Here is a 24,468-nt window from a genome sequence, read left to right on the forward strand (position 1 = left end):
ATGTGGACTGGGTCATTCACATTCTGATACCTCCTTCCTGTTTTGCGGGGATAAGAAGGTGACTGCTGCAGAGCTGTTGACACCCCAGGGAGAGAGCCTTCGGATTCCACCCCTGACAACGCGAGCCCAAATTTATCACACTGAACTTCATATCGCCATCTGGATCCCAACGCTCCAGTCACTGGCTCTTCTATTCCGGAGCTTTCTCCCAGGGCACAGCACAGCACAGCCAGCCAGCCGGGCGGCCAGGCATCCTCGGCTCAGCGAGTGAGAGGCTGCATGTCCATAAAGTTTTCCATCTGATTTCTGACCCTGCTGAAATTTTTAGATGCAAGCATGAAACTGGGTGTATCATTTGAGCAGAGCTCCTTCATAATTCCATTTAATAGCTTCATAAAATTCTTGACCACGAATGGGCAAAATAAAGGTCATTTTATAATTTCATGACACGGTCTGAAAAGGGTGATTTCTCATAAATGTGGCTGAAATGCAGCAGATAACAGAAACTGAATCTGTATTAAAAAAAAGGACAGTACCAAACACAGTCACCGCCAAAAGCCTATCCTCGTTTGACCATTTCAAACCACACCAATGTCCTTCTCTATGTAATTGTCTCATAACAGGCAATTCAGTGATTTTTTTTAAAAGATAAGGCAAAGAGTGAAGGACAAAGATGGCCGCAAACCATTGCTCAGTTAATGCTTATGAGTAAATCATAAATATGACACTGGTGTCCTGAGGGAGGTTCTGTGCCCTGCTCAGCATCACCCAGCGTCCTCTGTGGAGGGCCAAGGAGCTGGCGTTAACCCTGCTCTTTTTCTTCTCTCTTCCTCCCTCTTTTTCCATCCTTCTCTCCATCTCCATCTTTCTCTCCATCTTTTGCATTCTTTCTTTCTCACTTCCTCCACCAACTGACTTGCTCTCCTTTTCTCTCTGTATCCCTCTCCCTATCTCAATCTCTCCCTCTATCTACAGTATCTCTCTCTCCCTACCATTCTCTCTCTCTCTCTCTCCCTCTCTCTCTCTCTCTCTCCCTGCCTCCCTCTCCTCTTTTCACCTCGCTCTTCCATGCACTCCTGAAGGCATTGACATTTAATCAAACCCAAGTCCCAACGTGCTCATTTTCACATCGGCCTCATGCGCTGCACAATAAAAGGCACTCACCGGCCCCTCCGACATTACCATAACTCTGACAGCGTGGGCCCATATCTAATTGCTTACGAGGCAAACAGTCAGGGCTTTTTTCCTTTCCAATCTATTAATTATTTACTCACATGTGTAATTGAAAGTACGCAAGACAAAGCACAAAAGGTGGCCAGGACCGCAATACACAGATGATATCAATATTCACCCGCAAGACAGACCTTCTTCCCCCAGTGTCAGGCTCATATAAAGAGGGGGGTGCCGGGCTGGGTTGGTGGTGTGTGGTGTTGGTCTATGTATACTAGACTACACAAATGAATGTGGCAGTTCCCTGGGAGGGGAGTTTAAATTGCGATATAAATCACTGCGGACATATAGGACATGGATTGTCATGTAGAGTGGCCATGACAAATGGCTGCCATGACAAGCCAATGAGAGATGAAATGCCTAAATGATTCATTTTCTTTATATATGGATTTAGATCTTCTAGAACAACATTTATAATGCCCATCACATTTTTGTTTTTATTCAATCGATGTTATTTTACACACGCACACATACTCTCTCTCTCTCTCTCTCTCTCTCTCTCTCTCTCTCTCTCTCTTTCTCTTTGTCTGTCTCTCAGTAATGATGTTTCTTTATTGTGCCTGGAGAGTTATGACTGAGAGGGCTGTGAATTTGTCTGAGTAAATATACTAGAATTACAGACGGCATCCATGGAAAATGAACAGGGAGGGCACCTGACAGTCATTTGTCATGAGTTGGACTGGGATGGCATCTCCAGCTAATATACAGGGGAATTCAGGGAGTCAGAGAGGAGGCTGATGCAGGTCTGAAGCTTCAGGACAACGGCAAAGAGAGAGAGAGAGAGAGAGAGAGAGAAAGAGAGAGAGAGAGAGAGAGAGATGACAGATCTAAAAGAAGTGTCGCTTGTTTGTCATGCTTTCTTGCTACCAGACAAACTGGGGGAATACCGCAGAAACAGGGGCAGTGTGGGAAAATTGACAACTAAGAGATCTCAAAGTGTCATCCAGGGTGAAACAAATAAAGAACTTGTCGTATTTCAACAGTATTCCTTGGTGTGTGTGTGTGTGTGTGTGTGTGTGTGTGTGTGTGTGTGTGTGTGTGTGTGTGTGTTGCTGTGTGCATGCGTTTGTGATGAGAGTGGGTTTGTGGGGTAAACAATAAAGAGGGAATACCTGTGATGCAACATTGGAACAGAACCTAGCGGTTCGTTGCCCACAACGCTTTGAGAAATGAACAATTATTCAGTTCATTGTTTAGTCAGTTGGGATCATCTGTTGTGTCAGATGTGACTTATCCCAAAAGCCCTAAACAGTGTTGAACACAGGACTCAGGAGAACAAATGACTCAAGACTGCGGTCTGGTCCTAGTGTTTACGTAACCTATTGCATAATAATCCTCTGTCGGCATGTTGCCATTTGATGAACATACCCAAAGCTCTTATGCCTATACACCTGAACCATCTGTTGATTTAATACTGTGGATTTTGGTTGCTGTGTTCTACTATGAGCGTGGCATCTCTCAATCCCAAACCAGGATTAGTGGGTTTAGAGTTAGATGGGCAGGGGGAGAGAATAGATTGAAAAGGCTTCTGATTTTATCTTTGTTTTTATGTTCATTTTTGACAGCAGTTGCTGATTTGAAGTATTTTTGAAATTTGCCTTTAAGAAGTCTTTGGGAAGTCTGTCTATCTGTAAAATGTGGGAAAAAAAACAGTAGAAGTACAGTAATCAGGAATTCTCACCCGTCATTAAATTTGTGAGAGGACAAAAAATGCCCTCTGTTGCTTTTACTAATTGCTTTTTTCCGCCTTTTTGTAAATATCTTAAGCTCTTTCTTAATACACTGACTGAAAGATTACATGTTTACAGTAGGTGCTTTAATCTTGCGCAGAACGAGAAAGATTCGACTTTCTTTCACATTCAGCATCGCCTATACATTCTAAACTAATCGGCTCTGCAGTCGCATATAGAGCTGAGTTTTCACTTCGCCCCCCCTCGTGGGGAGCAGGGTGGTGTGATCCAGGAAGCCGCGCTGCTACTGAATCACATCAGCTGACGAACAGCATCTCCCCATCCGCGGATGGAACGACCCGCCCGAGCCGGTTGCCCAAACGCTGACACAGGAGGCAGGTTGTCTGTGGTCTCTGAATGCAAGGCAGACTTCAGGAGGAGGAGGCGAAAGAAGGAAAAACGGACTTAAACCTGTTACTATGGCTTCTAACTTCAATGACATAGTGAAACAAGGCTACGTGAAAATACGGAGTAAGAAATTGGGGGTAAGTGGCACTTGCTCCGATGTTACGGTGGCTACTGACGTGAATTGTTTCCAGCAGTAGGCAGCATCTGGATCCAAAGGGTTTTAATTGCTCCATAGGCTGCTATCCTGACGTGAACTCCCAAAAAAAGAAAACAGAGCCAAACTGTTGGCATATAAATGTGCACTTATATTTGCACTGTTATTGTAACATAACAACATGCAGTAAAGTAACCATCAGCAATAACGTCCATCACTCATTAGACTAGTTTGTAACGTTTGTTTAGTTTGATGTTTTTTTCAGTTAGTTTATAACTATCCGTTTAAACAGTTGAGAAGAGTTGCCTTGATTAAAAAAAAAGTTAATATCTATATTTATTTGACAAAAAAGATGTGTCAACACATTAAATGGCCTCAGTATCCATGCGGCCGGAGTGGTCATCTATGTTGTATGAACGCAACTCAGCGCAATGCACACAGGTGAAGGATATTGATAATCAGGTGCAGTAACAGTTTAACATCTCTTTCATGAACTATCACTATGTTGCCAATTACACTACCCTACATTATCAAATAGGAAAAAAATGCAAATGGCAAAACATTATTCCAATGAGAAATTGAATTTGATGTGGAGGGGTAGGTTGTGTGTGTGTGTGTGTGTGTGTGTGTGTGTGTGTGTGTGTGTGTGTGTGTGTGTGTGTGTGTGTGTGGGGGGGGGGGGGGGGGGACTGTTTCATTCAGTCGCTTACTATAGCTTTTTAACAAAAATGGATTTCAGTTTGCCTACAATTGAGGTGTTTCTTTTAAAGTCTTCTTTTACAGTCTTTGTACACTGTCTCTGTAGGCAAGCTTTGTGTGATTGCATTTGTGCAGTACAGTCAGTTTGTTTCAGGTAAATTGGCCAAGAATGTGCCAACAGCTTTCAATCTAGCACACCATTTGTTGGACCAGCAATGCTGAACATATGGATTCCTTTACCTTTTGGCCTTTGCCTCGTACTGTTGTAGTGCCATTATTGGAAGCAATTATATGTTCTCCCCTGGCATTTTTATTTATGTGTTATATACATTAGGTGGTTTGTATCAAGGGTATCTGAAGAATGTCTTGATATTGTTTGTGTTTTTTCATTTAATGTCCTACAACAGCTTAATGGTGTCATCAGTCATCAGTCATCATTCATCATTTACCTCCAAATGTATGGGCATGGGGATTGAGTTTGCCCCTTGTTGATCTTTGTCGATGGTGCCTACCTCTGTTATGAAGGCGACATGGAGCTGGTCCTTCTATGCTCTCACTGGGCTATGCATGCAGAAAGCCCTGTATGGTGTACAGTCGTACATGTGTTGTTAAGTTGTAAGAAGCCGTCACACACCTTGGCCATGTCCTCCCCCTGTGGGTTTTTTGGTGCTGCAGCAGTAGAGTTCCTGTGCAGGCATGACACCAGTGTTGCCATCCTGCGTGGCGATGTGAGCCGCTGTTTGTCATTCTCATTACCTCTGCACAGAAATCACTCTGAAATGAGCCGTATCTATTAGAACAGGGTCTGGTCTGGACGCTCCCATTCAGTGCTGCAGTCTAAAGGAGAGGAAAGGGGGAAAAGACAAGGCAGTTCACCGGCTTGTCATGTTTTATGCACAACCTGATATATATTTTTTTTATTATCTTAGTTGACTGAATCGGCCCAATGGTACAGTGGGTGCTAGATGCCTCCGAATATTTTTTTTATTTTTTTTTAACAAGTGTCGTCTTGGATTCACGGATCAATACTCTCGAGCTGTAGGATGAACTTCCTCTCTCTCTCTCTCTCTCTCTCTCTCTTGCTCTTTCTCTTCCTCTCTTCCCCTCCTTTTCTCTGTCTCCCTCCCTCCCTCCCTTCTCTCTGTGGAGACTGAAAAGCCAAGTGGCTCAAACAAGACTGTCTCTAAGAGCACCACCACGGTCCGGCTGTTTGTCATACTCATGTTTGAAGAGAAAGACAAGCACACCCCAGTACCTTCTCAACTATGGGATCTCCATGTTTAGATTGGACATCATTATCCTTTTAGTTGTATTTATGTTTATGTTTGGCTAATGCTCATACTCTCTGAAAGAGGCTAGTATTGCAGTATGTACCCATTGACTGGTTAATGTTTAAGTGCACTTTTAAATACACTTTTGATTGGAGACCTCTTGCTTACTGGCAGTTTTAGATAACAAAGACAGAATTCAAAATTCAGAAAACAGAATAAACATGCATTCTCACCGTGATATGTATTAAGTAAACTGATTGAAATACTATCATACTTTCTCCTTGTATTTAGACGGTCTTTATATTGTTTTTGGACCTTAGATGATGTTCTTGTTGGATGCATAGTTATCGGAGGCTACTGTGTGGAGGTCACAGAAGGTGAAGAGAAACACATACAGTACATGCCCCCAGTCTGATTGGTGCTCAGTAAAACTGCAGGACCCGTATGGACGTCGCCGTATGTCCATCGATATTTGTTTCTCCTCTTACAGCCCTGCCCTTTTCTATCCATGCTCAGGAGATTTCCAGCTGCATCGCATACTGTATCTGTGTTACTTGGAGGCATCGTTTACAATGTTGCTGTCATCTGCTCAGTGAGAGACTACTATTTTTGGAGAAAGAGAGTAAATGATGGGATATATTCCTATACTGTATCATATTTTACAGTATAAAAAGGAACACCGCTGGATTGATTTTTTTAATAGTGTGTGTGTGTGTGTGTGTGTGTGTGTGTGTGTGTGTGTGTGTGTGTGTGTGATTAGAAGAAGCACTAAAGTAACTAATAAATGAAGTCCATTTAGGCTTCTGCCAAAATGCTGCTATTACATTATTGTTGTTTACTTATTGCCCCAAGGTCCTCTTGGAGATGAGATATAAACCTCAGTGGAATTCACCTTGTTTAAAGTAACCTTACATGGCAGTTGTAGACATGGACTCAGTATACATTATGCCAGGAAAATAAATCAGGAAATTATAGCTTAAGATTTAAGTTTGTTTGGTTTTTAAGTATGACTGCTGCTGACCTTTATTTGATATAGGTTCTGATGACCCACATTTGATGTCTGTAATGTTAATCTGACATGTTTATTCTTACATAATCCTCACGGTGCATTATATATGTCATGAGATTAATATAGGCACACAGAGGCTTGCAGTCTTGTGTACAGGCATCTAACATGAGGCCCCATAGACATGAAAGGGTTTCATGTGAACAGTTAAGCAGATACAGATACGACCATCTGCTGCAAACGGCTAGCCCCATGCTAGGTGCTGCTGAAGCTCCATTGAGGAAAGATTAACTTGTCTAACCGTTGTCCTTTTGTTTCTCTGGGATATTTCAGCACTAGTGGGAGAAGGGGGGGGGGGGGGGTTGCTGAGTGGGAGTTCTCCCACCCCCCACTCCCACCAGTGGCAGACTGTATATTGAGAATATGTATTATTATGGTGTGTGTTATCCTTGTCTATTATACTGCGTGAAACAAAAGCATTGCATTAGAGAACAGTTGAGTCATTGTTGAACCAGTTAGCCATTTTATACCAGGGTCACCCTAGTGTTTCTACTGTCTGTAACAATGAGCGTACTGATTGCTTCTGTGTCCTTGTGAGGACTTTTGGGGGGAAAAATGATAATGGTAATTGTTTTTATTGTTGAGGGGGAAAAAAAGACAGGCATAATGAAGGAATCATTATCTGGTGAAATTCCATTCTGTTGAGCCACCACGCTTTTATCTTTAAGCACTTTAAGCGTTTCCTTGATTGAGCCACGCGGCTCCCTATCCTCAGTCGTTCATCAGTGTCATCCTCTCCGTCAGCGTGTAGCTCTCTCCAGCTAAAGACACACGCGCTTAAGTATTACCCTCGCCAAAGCACAGCTCCTCTCACTCATCCTCTCATCATATGTGTACTGTATGACTGGTGCCCCTCTCTTTCTCCACTAAACAAACACATTCATATACAAATCAGCTGCATTTTCCTCCCCTCCTGTATGTACACAGATGTGCTGTGTGAATCAGGTAGGATCCATTAGTTCTGGCCTCGTCAGGCTTATTGAGACAAAGCAGAGGATGGATGGCCTGCTGTAATTGGTCCTGATGAATGGGCTCAATGCAGGCTACGGGAGTGCCATTGTAAATGTTATTTGCAGTGAACTATGCTGCAGTATTTTGCAGTTCCTTTCTATAAGATAACTGTTTGCCTACGCGTCGATTTACACATTTGACATCATTAATCCTTTCGCTGTTGTTAATTATTTAAAAGAAACCAATGCTGCTATTAGTTGTTTGTGGCAAGGAGTAGGCCTGATTGATTAAGCAGTACAGGAAGTAGTGGGATCAGTGTCACCTAATAGTAACATGATCCATGAACACGCCATTGTTTATGGACTGCATGATGTATCACATTTATTAATTTAGCACATTCTGTAGTGTACAGTGCATTGACTACTATTCAAAAGTTTGGGGGCACTTTCCTTCTTTTTGAAGCCTAAAATAAATATAAAAAACGATTTCTTCTAATCTTGTCATTGACTATTTTCCCCAATAATTCCCTATATTTGCTATTCAAAGTAATTTGATCTATTTTTTTGTTGAAATATCTAAGTAACTCCGACTTTTGAATGGTAGTGTGCATTATAGTACAACTAGACATATTCGTCAGTATGTGATTCCTGGGTACTGATGATGTTAGGACTCTGCTGTACCAGTCCAGCCCAGAAACACAAGGCTTGTGATCGGGTGTGGGAGCCACTACACCATGGAAGATGCTGTGTTGGCTGTGCCATTGAGGTCTCTGGGATGCGTGTTGTTATTGTGTGCTAAGCTAGGCTCTTTGACAGAGCACATTTGCCATCATGCTGGAGGCCCAAACAACAGCTTTGTTTCCACCCCTCGTGGACTGCTTACAAAGTGCAAAGTTCGCTAATCCACGCCGAAAAGTCAAAGCTCATCACACACTCTCCCGGATGGCAATTTAATTTCTCTAATCCCATGTCCTTATGCCAGACTGGCACTTAACAGAAAACCACATTTAAAAGTCAAATCAGGATCTCCCACCCTCCCCTGATCCTCTCGCCTAAACAGAGAGAGAGAGAGAGAGAGAGAGAGACACACACACACACACTCACACACAAATACACTCACACTTGCACTTCTTCGTGCATACACACACACACACTCTTACTATCTCTCTCACTGAGACACACACAGACACAAACACACACACACACACAAACACACACACACACGCACGCACGCACGCACGCACGCACGCACGCACGCACGCACGCACAAGAGTGAAGTAGTCATTTAATGTGAAGTCTTCATTTATTAGTGCTAGTGGCTTAGATGGCCCAAACTTTGATTAAATGGCTCTGGCCTTCATATAAGGAGGGCTGACCCATTCACTGATTCTATCTTAAGCAGGGCCACAACATCAGGCAGTGACATTAAGAGAGGAGCACTGTGGACAGAGCCTCTGCTTTGGTTACTCAGGGACAGATCCAGATAGATCAACATAATGAGAGAGCTTTTGTTTCATTGTAAAAAACATGTTTTTTTGTCCATTTTCATGTTTGAAGATGGACAAATAGGTAAGTGGTGTTTGATAAGTACATCTTAAGGATTTCATTTGCATCATGTAATATTTTATTATCCCACACTTAAAAAATCATCTTATGGCAACCACGTCACATGTGGTTATCCATACAATGATCAAAGCCAGCGTATTAATCGTATTTTTTTTACATGCCCTAATTTGTGTTGCAGCCACCACCTCTCATATGCACTTGAGTGTAACGTGAGCGCAGCCATCAGAGACACCCGAGCTCTCCAGCGTGGCTCCTGTGAGGGAGAGAGAGAGAGCAAAAGAGAGAGAAAAGCCGCCTCCTGGTCCAAACGAATCTATCACAGGAGCATTTAGCCCGGCTCTTTTATCCTCTCGTCATTTGGGCAGCATTAATCAGCGCGGGCCGCCCGGGCCTTTCCCCAGGTTCCAAGCAGAGCACCCCCGCCTCCCCCCCCCAAACCCCCCCCAACCCCCCGCCCACCGGGCTCGCTGCCTCACAGCCTCAGAGCTTCAGCTGCCTGGGCAAGCGGAGTGGCAGAGTGCCTTCACGTCAGCGCCATGTGTCGGGTCACGTCGGGCCAGACCAGGGCCATTTCCGGGCCAGATTTGCGCCACCTCCACACCGGAGAAGTTCTAGAATCAGCTGCCTCAAGCAGTGGAGCACCACAGTCTGTGTGACTCACTATCATTCAGATCGTGCCAGATCGCGGCCGAATCGCGGCCAAATCTAAGCTTGATTGGATCTGCAGGGATTCTAGAATCATCTGCCCAGTCAGTTTGGTTTTCCATTATCAATATTAAAAAAATATCATTGTCATTGTCATTCAAAGGAATTATATCAACGACGGAAACACTGACAGCCAGTCAGAATCCATCAAAGTTTCAGACATCACATATCAGTGAAGATAAAGAATATGCCTGAGACCGTTGATCGTTGTGGACGTTAATTTCTTTACGGTTACAGTCACAGTGTGGATGGGCCTCATATCAGACCAGGGCCACAGCAGTCTCAGGATCAGCTGCTCTACAGTATATGACATGTCCTAACCCTGAGGACATGCGGCGGTTTGACAAGGACCGTATATATTCAAATGGAAACAGAAATGGCACTAATCCGCTGCAGGCGCTGGTGAGAGTACCAAAAGTTGATTAAGATGGAAAAAATACCACCTTTTTTTCTCACAGTAATCAGCTTATGCAAGTCTGCGCTGTTACATACGCACTGTGTATGTATGGAGCTGGGTTTGCTAGATACGGGAATATGAGTTCTCTTTTTTGCTCTTCCTTATGTGTCGTTAGGAGTTTCTCTCTCTCTCCCTCTCTCTCTCTCTCTCTCTCTCTCTCTCTCTCTCTCTCTCTCTCTATGAACCGAATACTTTCATCTTTAAAAAATGGTAAGGAAGAAAAGTGGAAACAAGAACAGACTAATGCTACCCAAATTTGGCTTTTCTCAGGATTCTGTCAAACCTGAACTTTGCAAAGAAGGACTGATGTTTTATTTGGACAGAATTTGCATTATAATGATTTCTAGATAACCACTCACTGTGGGTAGGATGCTGCCCTGATCTGAGCCACAGTATGTCCCTATCTGGGTTGGTCCACTTTTAAGACATCTTACTGGGGAAACAGGAAGAAATCGACTATCTAAAATAAGCAACAGTGGGCTGAACTCTTTCTTCCTCCATAGCAGTGCAGACAGGATCTCACAATACACGGAGAAAAATGCAATTCAGTTCCACACACACTGTCAATCCTTGCTTTTTGGCCCCCACCAAAAAAAAGAAAAAAAAAGAAGAAGAAGTGTCAGATTGAAACATCACAGATGCTGTGGCTATTCTGGGAAAAGCTGAAGCACTTCACCAGAGGAGAGACCCGTAGCTCAGTGGCCGGAGGTGTCCAGCCTACACACAGGCATCGTTCCTCACGGAGAATAAAACGAAATAAAATCAAATAAAAACAGCCTCCTCACCTTCCCACCTGCACAGCCTGGCTCGACTTCGGGCTCTTTTTTGGTCAGGATGAATAAGCACGGCCGGCGTGCACTGCACACCTACAAAAGATGACCACAGTCATTATTTACTGATTTATTTATTTATGTATTCGTTTATTCGGTTATTTATTTATTTCCTAGTTGATGAAGAATGTGTTTGTGTGAGCGCATACGAGATATGGCTGATTGCTTTTAAAAGATTCAGTACGCTGTAATGAACTGGGTGAAGAGTAGTAGAACGGTGCTGCTATCTGGTTTTCTATTACGCCAGTGATCATATATCCTCAGGAGTTATTGTTCGGAAGATGAATTTTGAATAATAGCTGTCAAAGTCATTGGTATATTAGGTAGGACACAGTAACGATTCTGGCAGTGCGGCTTCCGAAGAAATCACTTCCAGCTAAGCAGAGAAGGGGGAAGAATCACTTATCAAGCTGATCGCAACATGCAATCATGAGCTGTGAATGGGCTCGGGAATGATATATGTTGAAAACTGGTGATATTGATGATAACTGGTGAAAGTGATACTTCCAGTCCTTTCAAGGAAATGCAGAAATTAATTTGGAGGACATATTCTTCATTGCTATACATGGTTTTGATTAAGGGCTGGTGTCTAAAATTCTGAATGCCAGTCTCTCTCTCTCTCTCTCTCTCTCTCTCACACACACACACACTCTCTCTCTCTCTCTCTCTCCGTCTCTCTCTCTCGCCTCAAACCTGTCTGACCTTCTTGAAAATAACTGCGTTTGCCAAGAGTGTGTTTAAGAACACATTCTCCCTATTCACAGCACACAAATGATAGCTATGAATAACCCTCGGTGTCGCCTGCTCTCTGCTCCCATAGACCTGTGTAATGTCTCGGCAGATGACACGATTCCATCTGTTAATGCTATCAGGCTTTAATAAATTGGATTAGTGGAAATGAGCCTTTTCATTAGCAAGCAGCTCCTTATATCTTAGTTAATTTTTTTCGAGTTGATAAAATGAAGTGACTGTGTGTCCCTGAAATAGCGGGTGGAAGATGCACCGCATCTCTCCTGTGTAATTATGCATATTTGGCAGCAAGCACCTAATTTGCCCCTGGAACACACTGTGTGTATATACTGTATACAGGAGGAGGCTGCAGCAGCTGAATCAGTATGCTGGAAGCCTTGAAGTGAAAACTGATCTTGTCAGGAAGATGCACTCGATAGGTTCATGAACCCCGGGAACCAGCGACCCAAACTCCTAATAATAATTAGTCTGATTGGGTGATTTACAGTCAGTGACACTACAGACTGCATATGATGAATAGATTTGGCCCAGTGGTATGGATCCACCAGACCAGCCTTGGATCAGGGCCAGATCAGAGCCACATCCGTTCTGTTGTCATCTGCCATGTGATCAGCCAAACTTGTTAGATCACAAAAAACCCTACTCTCAATCTAACCACAAGGGTCAATATAAGCGCATTGTTTATTATATTTCTTGGAAAAGATTTCAAAAACTGAAAAAAAAGAAAAAAAAGATTCTAGAGGGTCAGTCATCTTGGATGAGAGGGGTAGAATGACAGTGCTTCATTGGTGCAGAACAGCAGAGGAGGGCCTCTGTAACTCTGGCCCAGGTCTCTCCGCAGGAGGTCCTTCTGCCCCCTCCTCCATGAGGCATCGCCTACTCCAGAAGGGGGATTAGCAGCCCTCACCTACCCCACCTGCGTCTATGTAAATATGCACCCATTCCCCCGGAGGTACGGATTTGAATGTACCCAAATCTTTAAACTGACAAGTACATCATGCTTAACTCTCTTTTTTTATTTGTATTTGCATTGTAAAGGCGGTTCCTCATGGCACGTACTTTTCTGCATTATGATGCCGTGTCTGGAGACGGGCCAACGCCGACTTGTAGATCAGATGGAGATTGTGCTTTTCTTAGGATTGCTGAGGGAGGCCATAATGCGGAGAGGCACGGATAAGAGATTGTCAATGCGCAAGCAGTAGTAATCATGATGATTGAAAAGTAAATCCGCAAGAGGAGCGACGCACCAAGTTCGACGTCCGAGGAGAAAGGGATTAAACGGGGAGAATTTCTCTAATGCACAGGAGTAGCGCGGTGCTTATTTGGCCTGTTCACTTACATTAGAGGAGCATTAGGCAAATAATATTGCTGAGATTAGAATTATAGATTGAGGGAAATTGCTACGAGGATGTCCTTGAAAAACAGGGATTTGGAAAATGTTTGAGGAGTTTTTTGTGGTATTATTTCTGTAATGGACGAATAACTGCACTCAAATGAGCACACTCAAGACATTTATAAGAAGCTTCTCTGCACTCCTGAGGCTTTCGCAACAAAACAGCATTCCTCAAATATATCGGGGAAAACTTGAATATTGACCTACTTTTTTTTTCTTCAAAAATTATGGCTGCTATTTTTGTAATCTGCTGGTGTGTGCAGAGAGCAAAGACACGAGGTGAGACGCGGTGTTGTGTTTGACATTTTAACTAATGCTCCTTGTGAAAGGTTATCGTGACCTACATGTTCCTACATGATTTTTCCCCCCTTCTCTTTGCTGTCTCTTCCCTTCCTGCTCCGGCTTTGTAAGTCAGATAAGGCGCTCCTTCGTGAGAGGGAAGAGCAAAAAAGCTGGCGTCCTGGCAACAATGTGTGCCACATGACCGGCCACTAGGACGCAAGGAAGAGAGCGAGAGAGAGAGAGAGAGAGAGACAGACAGAAAGCCTTAATGATGATTGCATTATTAGAGCAGGGCCCTGGCTGGAAGAAGCAGCCTCTCTCCCCATCCTTAATAAAACATATGGTGCATGATACGGCTTTCCACTCCGGGTCTCGCACGTCGGCAGAGATGCGAGCGGGCCTCGTCATTGGCTGCTAAATGAGACCGGAGTCCGTATTAGTTTCTGCAGGGGCCATTAGGATGAGGCATCACGGAACACACCAAGGGTCAGAGAGAGAGCAACTGTATACAGTCAGGCGTGTGTGTGTGTGTGTGTGTGTACTGTGTGAGTGTGTTCTGTGTGTGTGTGTGTGTGTGTGTGTGTACTGTTTGTGTATGTGTGTGTGTGTGTGTGTGTGTTTGTGCGTGTACTGTGTGTGTGTGTGTGTGTGTTTGTGTGTGTGTGTCTGTGTGTGTGTGTGTGTGTGTGTGTGTGTGTGTGTGTGTGTGTGTGTGTGTGTGTGTGTGTGTGTGTGTGTGTGTGTGTGTGTGTGTGTGTGTGTGTGTGTGTGTGTGTGTGTGTGTGTGTGTGTGAAAGAGAGAGCCTTAGTTCCTCTGTAGGTAGGCTACTGCCACACTACTCCTGATGATCACACCACCAAGCCTGGTCTCTGAAACACACACAGGCACACACAAACTAAAATGTCCAAGCCTATATTCACCTCATGCACACTAAAACACATGCTCTTATTCTAACTCATATTTCCCAATGCCCCCCTCTGACCTCTCTCTCTCTCTCTCTCTCTCTCTCTCTCTCTCTCTCTCTCTCTCTCTCTCTCTCTCTCTCTGTGTCTCTCTGTGTCTCTCTACTCTGTATCTCTCACTCTCTCTCCCTCTGTGTCTGTCTCTCTCTCACACACGCATCCATGCACTCTGTAACTCATATTTCCCTACACCCCTCTCTCCTTTTCTCTCTCTTTCTCTCTCTCACACACACACACACACACACACACACACAGACACACACGCACACACACACACACTGGTCCTGATATGTGGTGGATGTTCCGTCCTGACAGCTCGTGTTATCAGCTTCCTCTGTCTGGGGCGACACAGGGCAGTCTGAATGGGCTGGGCTGAATGACTGCCGGATTAGAACCCCTGTGCTGACACCGCCTGACCTCTTAGGTAGCCGAGGGAGAGGAGCGACTCCCACCGCCACCGCCACCGCCACCGCCACCACCACCGCATATGTATCACATTTCTGGACCGGGGTGGAGAGCACATGAATGTTTCATTGAAAACTCCATCCAAGCATGGGTGATGAGACAGGGAGAAGGATTCCGTGATTACTTGTACGGGAGGTAGCGGTGCATTTTGCATGAAGGATTTGGGCTGTCCCAGATAAAGTAATCTATGATTAACTGGGCCAAGGCGCTCTCGCTCTCTCTTGCTCTCTCTCGCTCTCTCTCGCTCTCTCTTGCTCTCTCTCGCCCGTCTTCATACAGCAAGCCGAGTCAGGGGCAAATTACAAAAATGATTTTGGAAGTAAATGTGTGGGGGGGGGGGCATAATCAGATTGGTAGCCAACAGGCCTGCAGTGGTAGTTCGACTAACGTGGACTTAACTGGAGGACAGGGTTGGACATGATTGCCGTAATGATGGTTTTAACAACTGCCCAACAGCATAATAAATCAAACTCCGAGGATGTAATGAGTAATGTTGGGCACCGAGCTAGTCCTGTCACATTTGTGTTGGGGGGTGGGGGGGATTTGCAACACTGTCGGCAATCATGTTATTTATGGACACACAGCCAGTGCTCATTAGTATGCTAGACTCAATTTACTTTTTCGTAATACCTCAAAAAAGTCTCCCAGGATTGTCTGCACTATTGTGTGTAAGCCTGGCTTTAAATTGCTTGGGAGTTGCTTGAAGAAGTTGTCAAGGTAGTCACAGCTGTCTTCTATTATGCTTATTTCATTATTTTGACGTAGCCCAAGTCTCCTTGTGCTTGTATTGGCTATTGTTAGAGGTGCTATGAATATAATTCACCCAGACTGAAAGCTACATGCCAATGAAACATACCAGTAGCTGCTTTAAAAAGATTCACCACACAATTTGCCGGATGACTAATTCATTCTCAGAAGTTTGATAATAAGAGAGTGATTAAAAAAATCAACAGTAATTTCAGGCATTGCATTAGCACATCACTGTGGGAAAGAGTAGTGTGGTGAGAAAAATATTACAGCATCAAAGGCTTCCTTAATCTCACAGAAAGGCATTTTCCTCGTGATTTTTCCATATGGGTCCCTGTACATTTTCCTTCCTCCGTCTCATGAAGACCGTCTACATGAGATCCCCATGATTGTCCCCGGGGAACAAAAACTATATTAAAGATGATATCTTGTCATCTCCTACATGGCCGCTCTATTTTTACCCACTAATAAAAGCCTATAGGCCTCCCCAACATGTCTCTTCCCCATACCATCATCATCATCATCATCATCGGCTGCTGCGCTGCACGTAGACTCCATACATTGGTGTCCCTTTTCAAGTCACTGGCTCGGCTATTAATTGCTATCTTTGGCAGCAGACATTCTGCTGAATACCTGATTGAGCTGGCTGAACAATGTAAGGCCGGGCAGGGGGACTGGCGGCCCGGCGATAACCTTGTGTGGCTGGTGCATCTGTCTGAGCTGGGGGAAAAGTGAGCGTGATTGTCTGGCGGGCGAAAGGGAGGGAGGCGGGCGGGCGGGCGGCGGTCGTCGACGGCGACGGCCACGGCTAATGAGATAAACTTCACCTTTGACTGCCCGCGACTCCGAAGGCGCACTTGACAGGAATTTTCGCTTTTAAAGGTGAGGCGTCAGGTTGCCGCAACAACAACACCGCTGTCTCGTCGCGTCTCGTCTCCTCCCGCGCTCCCCTGTCGGAACACGAAAAGGTCACGCGCGTTTCCCTCGGCCCTCGGCGGCTTGTTTTGTCTTTAGGTCAGATAACATCTAACTCGCGCACTATTCCTGTCTGCTGAGGTGGCCAGCATTGCTGCGATATAGTCACGCGCAACTATTATTGCATATTTTCACGGGATTCACAAAATTCTTTTGATGTCACATACTGTGGACAATATCTTCATTATCCCAGCAGTGTGCCACATGGTCGTTTTGCACTACCAAGAGCTGTCAGTTCGCCTGTATATACTTTTTGTTTGGTCCTTTTTTTTAATGAAGTGGCTAAATTTACCTGTCTCTTGTTCACTGAAGTGAAGGGCTCTCAAGCACGGCTCTAATTTCCAGCGTTTGGGAGGAACACGGTGCCCCTGATTCATAATTAACCAGCCCTGCCACAGACAAGGGGAGTTGTATTCATTAATCAGCCTTTGAAATTTTCCCTGCGCAATCAGCACGCTCGCAAAAAGGTAGGGTCCATCCCCGGCTCTTAGACCCCCATTGAGAGGCACTGTAAAGCGGCGAGCATAAAAGGAGTCTGATTGCCTATTCATTTGCATGCTCTCTTTTTTAAGGGACCCCGCTTGGCTGAGTGTTGTGTTGTCTGAACCCCTTCATCAGAGCTGGAGACGCCGGGCAAATCAGCCGCGCCGCACAGGTTTGACCTCGCGGAGAGAACGCTGTGGGGAAACTAGGTAGAAGGGTGTGTGTGTGTGTGTGTGTGGGTGTGTGTGTGTGTGTGTGTGTGTGTGTGTGTGTGTGTGTGTGTGTGTGTGTGTGTGTTGTGTGTGTTGTGTGTTTGTGTGTGTGTGTGTGTGTGTGTGTGTGTGTGTGAGTGGGGTATATTTGCACACATGTGGCGCTGTCAAGAGCAGCAGACAAGCGCTGCAGAAAAGTCTCTTATTGTGTTTCCAGGAACCCACCGAGTTATCGTGAAGCCGTTTGATGGGCGACCGATGGGGAATAGATTATCCCACGGGGCCAACGAGAATGGACTGACTATGGGTGGACAGATGTCATTGCCTTTGATAGGGACTCCTTTTGTTGGGAATAGTTTGTACAAACGGTCACAAATAGCTTGTGAAATTGCACATGATGTTCATTTTGCAAAGATGAATTCATATCACGTTTCCCCCCCATGAATATTGTTATGTTTATGACTACAAAGTAATACTGGAATCTGTCCTTCAAAACATATCAGTGGCTGTGTTATGTTCACATGCAGAAGCACAAACCACATGCCTCAATAAACCTACTGTAGTATCTTTGTCCAAACAAGACATGCACGACAATGCGGTGAAGAACCTGCTACCTGGGAGCAGAGCAGAACATATGAATCTTGTCTCTCACTGTCCTCTCTGTGCTTAGTTTTTAATCTCCATCAGATGGAGCAGCACCAACAGCACCCCGGCTATTTAGAGGATGATTAAGCAGGATAAAAGGATTTCCCGAAAATCTCACATTAAACATATTGCCAATTAAAACACACGCTGTGTTTTTTTATGCATTTTATTTTTACAATATGTTTTGATGGACTTCATGCATTACTTTTCATTTCGCCACTCGGTAATGATGCCCCTGTCGGCCCCAGAGTGTAAATTGAATTAATCTGCAGCTTGAAGAAATAAAATGAAAAGGGGACTATTTCATTTGATTGTTAATCAACTGGGGTTGTTTTTTAGATGATAGTTCACCAACATTTAGCAGACAAATTGCAAGAGAACTAATGGAAAATAAGTATAACGGAAGGGGTGTGCTGCTCCTATCAATTACCCCCAAATGCCTTGTTAAGCTCAGGTATAAAGATGAATCTCGCCCAGCACAAACGACTTTTGCGGTCGCAAACCCGTGATGAGGGGAGACACATACATCAACAAAATGACTCCTGACCACCTCAAGGCGTGAAAAAACCTCTGTGAGAATTCATTCTCGTTACCAGCACAGAGGTCCTTTCGGCCATCTTTCTGCGAGGGCACCATCGCCTTCTCCACGGCCTTAGACGAGAGCGGCTCAACTTTCTATTCTCATGTCTGCTCAGAGGATGCCATAAAACAGCATTATATTAAGATAATAAAGCATGGAAGGGGTCCAAGTGTCCCTTTGGCCAACTCCTCATCAATCTATCAGTAAGTGTTAAGCTACCTTCTTCGCAGAGATTTTTAATGGGAAGCGTGGCATCATCTGCATCTATCATTGGCCAGAAAAGCAGATGTGGACAGTTGGATGGGGGGGGGGGGAGGCCTTTCCACTTCATTTGTTAATTATGATACTTTTGGGTTATTGATGTCATTAAAAAAACATGACTTCAAGAGCCAAGACCTGAGGGTTAAAATAACTTTTTTTTATTCATATGATGAGTCAGAAAGAGAGAGAGAGAGTCAATGTGTGCATGTGTGTGTGTGTGTGTGTGTGTGTGTGTGTGTGTGTGTGTGTGTGTGTGTGTGTGTGTGTGTGTGTGTGTGTGTGTGTGTGTGTGTGTGTGTGTGTGTGTGTGCGTGCGCGCGGTGTCTGTTCCTCACATTCACAGTGTTCCTGGTTGACCTTGAAGATGTCCCCGGGGAAAAAAGAGATGTTTAATCTGATAGAGCCATAGACCTGGCTGGGGGGGATTCTGGGCCATCTTACTTTACTTTTTTAATGGTCACACGTGGAGCAGACAGAGAGAGAGAGAGTCTGCAAAGCATAGACTTGGATATATTCCGTCTCCCTCAAGGTTTCCACCTGGATTAACTGAAATACGACGACTTTGAATACACAGAAATGGAATGCTAATAAATGCTGGTAGACTTTTGGTGAACAGAGTCTTGTGAATATTGTTCCTGAATAAACTATATTTCTTTGCCTCATAAAATGATACAATATAGAGATGAAAGGCTCTGTTAAACAAGCACTCTCAAAGAAAGACACTGTTTACACTTACACTCTGCTTAGAATATACCAATATTGAACAAATATAAAATACGCAAATATGGACCAGGGGGACATTGTGCACTTTGCAGCTTCATTGATTTCATAGTTCATAACATAACTGGTAATGTCAGTGTTGTTAGTCTTTCGCTTAAAGGTGTGTTTTTGCTGTGAAAACTAAAACCACTTCTACTGCAGTGATTATGAGAACACGGCAAAAAAAACAATATCTCCAAGCACTTCTGTATCTCCAGGAGACTCATTGCATTTGTTTACATTTTCATAAAAAAACCCAACAAATAAGCAAGGAGCGCGCCCGTAAAGTACACAAACACTGTAAAACATGATTTATTGCCCCTTGATGGTTTACAGCATCTGATTTATGGCACCTCGGTCTTATTTGTCTAATGAACGGCTATGTGTTGTACATTTTTTGCAGATCTTCCGGCGATGTTGGCTGGTGTTTAAGAAGGCCTCCAGCAAAGGGCCGCGGCGGCTAGAGAAGTACCCCGACGAGAAGGCAGCGTATTTCAGAGGGTTTCATAAGGTAACGTCCCCCTCTCATGCTGCATTTAGGGTATAACGTCATGATATAAAATACTCTCACAGCACCATCAAGCTAAAAAAAAGCAACACTGTCAACCCACTGGAATGCCACCATGAAGTGCCATTGTTGTGATTTATGAAAATTTCTAGAAATAGATATTGTGAGCATAAACACCTACGCATCAAGTTGTCTCAAACATGGGAATGAATCAAAGTGACAAGAGAATCTGTGTGTTGTTTTATAGATGTCTCTCTCTCTCATACACACACACACACACACACACACACACAGTCTAAGTGGGATGAGACTGAAGGAGCATCACGTGGCTGGACTTCATCCCAGGTACCCAACATGCCCAAGAAGACGCTGCTCAATATTCAACAGTGATATGGGCTTTGCGTGTAGTGGTAAAAGCCCCAGATAGAGCTGTTCTCCATTAAAAGTCGGCCCAAGTCACGCGGCATGGCCCTGAAATCAGTTCACTTACTCTCTTGCACTGGCAGATAAGTGCATTATTCAAACAGAAGCAGATATTGCTGTTAAGATTCCATTAGGACAGATTTCTGGTCTTATCGAGTTCCTTCTAGGCTTCTTCCCTCCTTCCCTCCTTCCTTCTTTCCATCCTTTCTGTCATTCTTTCTTTCTTTCTTTCTTTTTCTCCATTTTTTTGAAGTAGATAATCGGGAGCGTCACATCTCCCTCTCTCCCACTCCTCTGTTCTTTGAAACCACTCCAATTAGGACTCATTAGGAAGTGGTGCAGGCTGCTGTAAAGTGACTAACGCGCTCGACGGCAGGACTTAAATAATGAGTGGGAGAGAGCCGGTGCCTCGATCGAGGGGGGGAACCGTGACATCTCTGGCGCGCTCGCGACGCCGTGTTGTCAAACGCCAATTCATCCGTGATTACGCGGCCCTCTAATGCGATGCGCTGTCAGAGACGAGGAGGTTACGGGGGCCGCGTTGAGACGAGTCCTCCCTCTCTGCCTGTCCTTATCTGCCCTCCTTTTTTTCTCCGCTCATACCTATCAGAGTGAGGGCTTAATGCCATGCTTGTAACAACGACTTCACAAGGGCGCAACGCATGTGGAGGGGAGGATTGAAACGGTGCACTAGAAATGTCCACGACCGAGGAGAAAAAGGAGGAAGAGAACCCTGCTGTTCTCCAGTGTTCTTGAGGGTATCGGTCATGTGTCCGCCATCTAGCCCGAGATCTTTACCTCATTGTTGATTGTGTACGTCTCATACCAGCAGGGCTGATTTCAGCTCACCAACACTAACTCATGTCCAGCCACAGCTCAACAGCTCAACAGCTCAACAGCTAATACCCACAATCAGTCCAGTCATGTAGACCTGGTCCATCACTAACAGTGTTGCACAATGAGACCCACGGGGGAGAGACGCCATTTGTCCGAGCCCGTCAGATGGATGCCGGGACGTGTGTCCCTACATCTGGACACTGTGGTCATTTCAGCTCCTCCAGGTTGGGTCGGTGAGGCGTAAGAAGGAAGGGGCAGGAGCCGGTGGTCGGTACATTAGCTCTCCCAGTCACCGGGGCACGGCGTCCACACCGCACAACACCGATCACGGGATGATCAATGGAGGCGATTTAGTTCACGCACTCTGGGTCCCTGAACCAGCCTGCCTGCAGAGCCAGGAGAGAGGGAGAGAAGAGGAGAGGAGGAGGAGAGGAGGGGGAGAGGGGGAGAGAGGAGGGGGAGAAAGGGATCGCTTGAGAGAGAAGGCAAGAGAGAAAGAGATGATGAGAGAATGATGATGGGGGACTGAGAGGAGGGTTTGAGAGAGAGAGAATGAAAGAGAGAGATAGAGGGAGGAACAAGGAGACATAGGCATAGATGGAGTGAGAAAGAAAAGAGAGCAAGATGGAGATTTTGGGGGGTGACAGAGAGAAGAGAGAGAGAGAGAGATGGAAAGAGGAAGAGAGAAATAAGGACACAGAAAAACAGATGAGAAGAAAGGAAGGCAGAGAAAGGGAGAGCAAAGGGAAGAACCGCACCCTGGCATGCCCCACCTCACACCCTCCATGCATCTTCCCCACACCCACCCACTCACACACACACACACACACACACACACACACATCTCCACACCCCCGCGCACACACCCACACACCCACCAGGATGCAGCAGTGGGCAGCCCACAAACCTGGCATCCGCCACCGTCCCAAAACCACATTCCCCGCCGCGGCTGGCAAAACACACATTTACAGCCTTGAAACCGCCACTGGCACTGTGTGAGGAGAGGAATACAGGAGCAGGAGAGGAGGAGGAGGAGGAGGAGGAGGAGGAGGAGGAGGGAGGAGAGAAAAAGAGACAGAGAAGGAGGAGAGGAGGGGGGGGGGGGGGAATCTCAGCGCGCTGTCGGCTGTTTTTCAACCGGCTCACAGCACTAAAAGTCCTGGAGCCCTGGGGGGCGCGTCAGGCTGTTTGGGGAAGAGTGAAGTTCTGGCACCGTGGATAAGTCAGGATAAGGTCTGAAATAAAAACCTGATACGGCCGACCTGAGGTGCTAAACATCTCAGAGTGTCACCTGCTTGGTATTAGTCTGGGAGTGTGTGTGTGTGTGTGTGTGTGTATGTGTGTGTGTGTGTGTGTGTGTGTGTGTGTGTGTGTGTGTGTCGGAGTGTGTGTGTGTGTGTGTCTGTCTGTGTGTGTGTGTGTGTGTGTGTGTGTGTGTGTGTGTGTGTGTGTGTGTGTGTGTGTGTCTGTGCAGGTCTCTGTGTGTGTGTGTGTGTGTGTGTGTGTGTGTTTACAGTATATGTGTGTGTGTGTGTGTGTGTGTGTGTGTGTGTGTGTCGCCTGTGGTGTTTTGATAATACCATGGCATATGCGATGAACTCCAGCCTGGGATCTGTTTTCTGATTTAACGTTTTCATTCTGTCTCTTCTGCAGAAATGGGCTAAACAAATCATTCCCACCGGTGGACTGACCCATGTGTCTGATGACAATTACTGATATTATTTCACAATGAGGTGCAGTCTCTCTCCCTAGGAAGAGCCTGTAAATGTCAGCTGTGTTTTATTGAATGCACTAACCCAGAGTTTGATAGCTGTGTTATGCAGCACGTTTGAAAAGGCTTCATAACCTCCTAATTTCCGTCTCATAAGCAGATATTGATTCGGCGCGGACGGCTTGCATGTGTTTCTGATTTATTTTTACAGAGGACGAGGCACACGGCCGTGTCTCTTCTCAGTTTGTGAATTCACAAAGTCAAAGACACAAAGCGCGCAAAGCGCAGCGATTTGAAGTCGATTCTCTGTCACGTCCGACCGTACCTCAAACTCAGGGACAAAAAAACGTGAGTCCTTTATGGATCGCTGGGCATTGTTCTTGAAATCTGAATCTGCTGGGCTCTTGTCAAGAGATTACATCCACAAAGAGGTTTTGTCCACCGCATTCTGGTTGGCCACCATTCAAAGCAAACTCCCAGAGCCGCGCAATTCGGTCATTGCGTTTCACTAGCCGGATCAGTTTTTTTGTTGTCCAAGAGATTAGCACTAACTGTGTTAGTCTGGCTGCTGTCCGTCTCAGCATCCCGGCCGGCCCTCCGCTTAACCTACTCCCCGTCCTTATTCAGTCGGAGTAATGAGGTTTTCTCCCTTTCTTTTTTTAACCCACAGATAACGGAACTCCACCACATCAAGAACATCACCAGGATGCCACGGGAGACGAAGAAACACGCCGTGGCCATCATCTTCCATGATGAGACCTCCAAAACATTCGCCTGCGAGTCAGGTGAGAGAGAGAGAGAGAGAGAGAGAGAAAGAAAGAGAGGGAGAGAGAGATAGAAGGAGAGAGAGAGATAGGGGTCTCAAGACCGAGATGGACTAGCATAGATTGACAGCACTACATCTGCCCGCCTGGACCACGGCCAGAAACAGACTCATTCATTTCTCTGTTAAGTAATGAAGGGGCCGATAATATTGATTTTTATACATCAGGTACTTGTGTATGACTTTATGATGTAATTCCGTCCATTTAAACCTTGTAGGAGTGGCGCTTGCTTCAAAACATTCAGGCAGGAAGCCAAAAAATTATCACAGTATCCCAAGGGCTTTCTCTCGAAAGCATTGGTTTGTGACATGCTTTTCAAACTAATATACATAAAAGCAATGGCCAGGAAAACTGCATGTCGGGGTAAAAAAAATAAATACAAAACACAGACAAATAGTACCCACAGGCCTGAAAGGGAAATAAGCTATCTTTCCCAACCATTAACTTCCGCTATATGCTGTAAATACAGACAGCATGCTCTCTTAGCCATTAAACTGTGTTGGCACAGCGGCCTTTTGTGAGTTTAGACTCCTACGTTCTGAACTGATGATGTGATATGAAAACAGACTGTGCCATAAGTGGGGGAAAACATTTGTCTGAGCTAATATTATAGAAAGTTTTTCTTTTTTCTTTTCACACATATA

At 45.1% G+C, this 24,468-nt stretch overlaps 1 protein-coding gene across 1 annotated transcript in view; it reads left to right on the plus strand.

Moving 5' to 3' along the window:
• Positions 1-3,379: 3,379 nt before the first annotated feature.
• The window catches only part of dok6 (docking protein 6), a 39,000-nt gene continuing 17,911 nt past the window's right edge, over positions 3,380-24,468 (plus strand). The window contains exons 1-3 of the mRNA XM_062521045.1: positions 3,380-3,445; positions 19,925-20,032; positions 23,671-23,785. Of these exons, the coding sequence (XP_062377029.1) occupies positions 3,380-3,445; positions 19,925-20,032; positions 23,671-23,785 (289 nt within the window). The remainder of the gene's footprint in view (positions 3,446-19,924; positions 20,033-23,670; positions 23,786-24,468) is intronic.

This window comes from Sardina pilchardus, chromosome 19 (genome assembly GCF_963854185.1).
Source record: "Sardina pilchardus chromosome 19, fSarPil1.1, whole genome shotgun sequence".
Lineage (NCBI taxonomy): Eukaryota > Metazoa > Chordata > Actinopteri > Clupeiformes > Clupeidae > Sardina > Sardina pilchardus.